Raw genomic sequence first — 5,726 nt, forward strand, 5'->3', positions numbered from 1 at the left:
ACTGTCCGTCATCGGATACGACATTGAAATGAGAGGTATCCCGGATATATACGAAAAACAAATAGATAATATTATATGGTCCTTTATATGGGATGGGAAAACAAACCAAATCGTTAGAACAGTGTGCTGTTTACCGAAAGAAAAAGGGGGGATAGGAATTATAAACTTAAGGGACTTTATTAAATCAAAAACAAGTGAAAAGTATGTACAGAATTGTCAACTCAAAAACACAAAAATGGAATGCAATAGGAAAATACTGGTTAACGTCACTAGACGAAAAATATGATACAGACTTTTTTATATGTTCTTGTTCGGACACTACATGTTTTAGGCAAATACAAATGTCCAAATATTATAAAGAACTTTTAATTTCCTGGACTGACTTACAGAAAATCCAAAAATCGGTCACGAAAGAGGACCTTTTAGAAGAAAATATTTTCGGCAATTGTAAATTTAAGTTCAAGGGACATGCATTATATTATGCAAATTTTGCCTCCAGTGGAATAAAAAAAAAATAAAGATATATGGGACTTAAACAATAAATCCTTTAAACTTCTTTTGATGTTTTTAACAGTCTTAAAGATAAAAGGAATTGGATTGCACAATATAGCCGCATTAAATCTTCGTTACCACCTCAACAAATTGACGTTTTAAAGACAGACTCTAGCATAAATAGTCATTCTGATGGACCTATAAAAATAATAAATTCTGGTCAATTTATAAAAAAATGGAGTTGTCGTTGATGCCAAAAAATATGCCTTAAAGAAATTTGATACTTTAAGCTCCAAGTGTAATTTGTCATCCATGATCTTAAGAATTTTTGGTAGTAGTATTGTCGGTACCCACAACACAAATTAAACTCACGTCATTTGTTGAATTCTGGACATTGTTAGCCAATCGAAACGTTTTAGTGAATGCTTTTGCCAATATTACCTAGAAATAATATCATTATTAAAACGGCAAATTATTGCAATCATTTAAAATGATTTACAAATGTCAAAAAGCTTGTGAGCTATTACCTGAACAAGAATTAGTATCCATTGCCCATGTTCCTCCCCATTCACAAAGTCGGGTCCAAACTGTTTGTCCTTTTGACATATAATAGCCGGTGTCACACGTGTATGTTATTGTTTCCCCGGGATTCGTTACAGCTAAGGTGTTGTAGTTGGAGTTACTGACAGGAGGTGGTGCAATACACTGTTTCACTAAAGTAAAGAGTTAATTGTCTTAATTGATTTCAGACCTCTTCATATTTTTAAGGAACTGCCGAAGATCATTAGAGACTTGAACACAAGACAGCAATTAGAAATAACTGATTGTATCTTTTGAATTGTGGATAGCATTTAACATAACAATTATGAATTCTGGTAGTGGTCATTAATGCACACGGCAATCTACAATTTGGTAATTGTTCTTTCTTTGGTCTTAATCTAGGTTTTTTTTTCGAAGGTTAAATATTCCCTGTTTATTCATTTCCCTGAAGCATGTACTAGTTTGAATTGAGAACTATAGTATATAAACTCATCATAGATACCAGGACTAAATTTAGTGTATACGCCAGACGCGTATGACATGATTTGTTTTGTACAAACTTATGCAACTATCTTTTTAATGTTTTTGCAAGTATATTATATCATTTAAACTTCCTCGTTCAACATTGTATACCTTCAAATCGAGTACCGGAAATAACAAAACATATTGATTCCATTTAATGATGGTATAAAAGCATTTTTGTTTGTTTGTTAAGAATGGACAAGCATGTGATAATAAACATCGGTATATATGATATCCGAAAGCGAGTTATTTTTGTTGCAATACTCCCAATAATTATCATTATTTGTATTACTATAAGCTTTAACAGTATCTGTTAATTTTCATATTGTAACATGTGTAAGATCAAAAGAAATATAAGAACGAGCATACACATTAGATAAATGAATAAGGTAAAAATCAACCGATGTCTAATATCTACTCATCATCATGTTCAAATCCACGTACCAACACAAACGTTACTATCCGTTGTCCAATTACCATCGATTCCACACTCTCTGGTCCAACTCGATTGTCCACCTGATAACTCGTATCCAAAGTCACACGTATAAGTAATCATCTCTCCTGGAGACTTAACAACTGTGGTGTCTGTAGCTGCGTTCATGATGGAAGGTGGTGAGGTACAGGTTTTAACTGCATTAAATTATGATCAGAAAAATAATTACTATATTATAACTAGTTTTAATTGAATAAATTCTAGTGAGACTCTTTCCACTAGATACCAAATGCCATAGACATTACCAAGTCACCGTTTGACCATTAGCATGTAATAGTAAGCTACAAAAGGCCTCGAAAAAAAATGTTAATCATTTTAAACAAGAATACTACCGTCATGATTTATGTAAAACAAAAATGAACGAAAAACCAAAAAGATAAACAGGAAACAAGAAACACCACAAATTTGCAGGCTCCTGACTTTTGACTTGCACCAATGAATATGTTTGGGTTTAACTTGTTAGATGGTACAAACTCTATGCCTAACTTATAAGAGTGATGTTACGGTACAACTTAAGAATAAACTGTGTACATCAGTTTTAAAAGAATTTAATGACATCCGGTATTCTTTCTGCTCTGCAATTTGATTTTGGATCACATTTATTTTTCGGTCCTTAATTTCGTTGATTTCGGATGTTTTAGTAAACAATGAATTTAAGTTTCAGCATACTCCTAATTTTAATTAGATGTTGTAAAGAAAATGTTAAAAAATATATCAAATATCTGTTATAATACTTTTTTGTCAAATCTATTAATCAATGTTATCAACAGAAAAGAACGATAGTATAGTCTAGAATGAATATTATTTTCAATACTTTATACATGGTGGCAACAATGAGCATTCGATATAAACATGCTCATTGTTGCCACCATGTATAGAGTATTGAAAATAATATTCATTCATTCATTGTAACATGCAACTCGTACAATCTTTGATATCACTTAAACTGTTTTCAAATACAAAAGAAAGTGTACGCAACCAAATTTTGTTTACCTTGATTTCACGTGTATGGTCGATGAAAGTGATCTTAACTTAAATGTCGGGTGGAAAATTGTCACCGTATATCACTTGACCAATTTTGCCTGCATACTCGTTTTTGTTATAGAGATCAAGCTAATTCGATCAGTTGGAAAATCATAACTGTGTATCTTTTGAACAAAAATGCCTTTGTACTCTTTTATTATTTTGTTGTTATGGAGATCAATATTTTTTTATTGGTTTTCGTGGAAAATTATAACCGTATATCTTTTAAACATAACTTGCCAGTGTGCTCTTTTTATTTTATTAGCAGTTATGGAGAGGAAGACAACTAAGTCGGTTGTCAAAGTATATATATATATATATATATATATATTACATGAAATTACAAATTGAATGGTACATAATATATTACGTACTTGTTTGGCATAAAGATTTATATGTGTTGCTACATGTCTGTGATCCAATTTTTGTATATTCGAAATAGATGCAATTCTGATAAGATGAACACGATTCGAGTCCTTCTAAGCAATTTGGTTCTGTAATCCTCTTATAAGGAAATATGGCATCATTTATAGACCACAAGGTTCCGTCTACCCACTGAAACTGTTGAAGTGTTGGTTTCCATGAAGTGCCTAGCCAATAGTATTCGCTAATAAATAAATGAAAATAAAACTTGTTTTAAGTGATCGTTCCAAGAAAATGTTTGATTACATTTTAATTTAGATGTATTAAAGTGCATGCAAACAAATTACTGTTAGTTCATTTTCTGAATAGTATTTTACAAGAATGAAATATCACATAAATAGTTATCTATGTAGAAACATTTTGTGTTGATGTATGTTGCATTGTCGGTTTTTTTTTTTTTTTTTTTTTTTGTTGCACTTCAGTGTTTCCGTTGTTTCTTTGTTTATCTCTTCAAGTCGATGTATTTCTCTCGGTTTTATTTGTTACCCGGATTCGATTTCTCTCAATCGATTTATTACTGTTAAACAGCAGTATACCACTATTGCCTTTATTTATCATTGTTTCTTGATATAAAAAAAAAGATGTGGTATGATAACAATGAGACAACTCTCCACAAGAGACCAAAATGACACAGATACATACAGCTATAGGTCACTGAACGGCCTTTAACAATGAAAAAATCCCATATCGCATAGTCACCTATTATAAAAGGACTCGAAATGACAATGTAAAACAATTCAAACGAGAAAAACACATAAACAAACAAATACATAATTTCGCGGGGTTTAAACATTTTACCGGGATCCCAATCCTACCCTAACCTGGGTCAATGGTATAACAGTAGAACATAAGAACGAACTATACAAATCAGTTAAAAGAGGCTTAATTTATCAGATTGACAAAAATACAATTGGACGTGGTCGGGAACTTGTACATCACAACAACAAAAAGACAAAAGTAAAAGATCTGAAACTACTCGCTGTTAACTGACAGCTAGTTCAAAGCTTGGAACAACTAATAAAAAACATGCATCTTAGAATGAATTATTAATCCGTACACCGATTGTAGATCCATGAATGTGTATATGTATATAACATACTAGTAATATTTAACTTGCTTTTAATTTACTGATAGTCTATACAAATTGAAATATTGTCATAGACAAGGAGTAAACGATAATAAATAATGGCATGGCTTTGCGACATACATTTGCCTTCTGTGTTCTTTAGCGACTACCCTGTTTTTTTAAAAGTGTGTGTGTGTGTGTGTGTGTGTGTGTTATGTCAGCCAGAGTACACAATACAACAGTTTGATTTCAGTGTGAGCGAAAGTAGACTATACCATGACTGTACATATAGCAATCTTTTTTTGGATGTAAAGAGTTGTCTAATCGTAAAAATGTATATACTGGAGGAAATTGACAAAAAAAAACATGAAACTTTGGTAAGAAAGGTTAAACGTACCCGTAAAATTTAATCATTATACCATATATAATGAAAATGGGGTATGTCAAAGAAACAACAACCAGACCAAAGAGCAGAAAATAGCGGAAGGTCACCAATGGGTCTTTAATACAGCGTGCAATCCATGCACATAGATGCGGGCTTTAGCTGACCCCTAAACCGACATGTGTACTTGTTCGGGGGAAAATGTTCATATCATCCATGTTTATTATGCAATGTTATTTCTAGAAATGACGTGTTATTATTCAATTTGTCGAATGAATATTTTACCTGCTGTATATATTACTGAGGTCTGTATAACTTTTGTAAGTGACCAATTCCATTCCGTTTGCTTTACATGATGCCTTTGCGTCCTCCCATGTCATCTGTGTTTCTTGTATAACAATGCATTCTGAGAGAAAAAAATATGCGAGACAACGCAATATATACTATACAGTGAACACAAATTCCTTTTGCATGCATTTTCATGTCTGGACGAATTCCTACAATATCGTAATACAATATATCAATCAAATATACCTTTTTTATAATACAAATCATTCAACAAGATTTTAAGGGTTGATACTTATTATTGAATTCAAGTTATCAAATGTAACATAGTTTTGAAACAAATGAATGTTTCAAACTAGATTGCAGTAAGTGTAATTATTTTTAAGACTTACCGAACGAGCGAATTGATAGATTGCAGTGTGTGTATTTTTTTTAAAGAATTAACGAAAAGGCGGCGGAAATCGAAAAACTGCATACCGAATTCAGTCAACATGAAGAAT

At 31.9% G+C, this 5,726-nt stretch overlaps 1 protein-coding gene across 1 annotated transcript; it reads right to left on the bottom strand.

Moving 5' to 3' along the window:
* Nucleotides 1–676: 676 nt before the first annotated feature.
* On the bottom strand, nt 677–5,345 carry LOC139503250 (complement decay-accelerating factor-like). Its single transcript, XM_071293010.1, has 5 exons — nt 5,227–5,345; nt 3,445–3,677; nt 1,999–2,184; nt 1,020–1,205; nt 677–690 (listed from the first exon to the last, which is right to left on the bottom strand). Exons 1-5 carry the CDS (start codon nt 5,319–5,321, stop codon nt 677–679), a joined length of 714 nt encoding a protein of 237 aa, XP_071149111.1. The 5' UTR covers nt 5,322–5,345.
* Between the last annotated feature and the right edge of the window lie 381 nt (nt 5,346–5,726).

Source organism: Mytilus edulis, chromosome 14 (genome assembly GCF_963676685.1).
Source record: "Mytilus edulis chromosome 14, xbMytEdul2.2, whole genome shotgun sequence".
Taxonomy (NCBI): Eukaryota; Metazoa; Mollusca; class Bivalvia; order Mytilida; family Mytilidae; genus Mytilus; species Mytilus edulis.

Bases quoted from the DNA above. Each gene is read 5' to 3' on its own strand.
- LOC139503250 (XM_071293010.1), bottom strand. From the start codon at position 5,321: ATGACATGGGAGGACGCAAAGGCATCATGTAAAGCAAACGGAATGGAA. The intron at 3,678-5,226 runs GTAAAATATTCA...TTTATTTATTAG, and splicing joins CTCAGTAATATATACAGCAG to CGAATACTATTGGCTAGGCA. The intron at 1,206-1,998 runs GTACGTGGATTT...TCTTTACTTTAG, and splicing joins GGATAGTAACGTTTGTGTTG to TGAAACAGTGTATTGCACCA.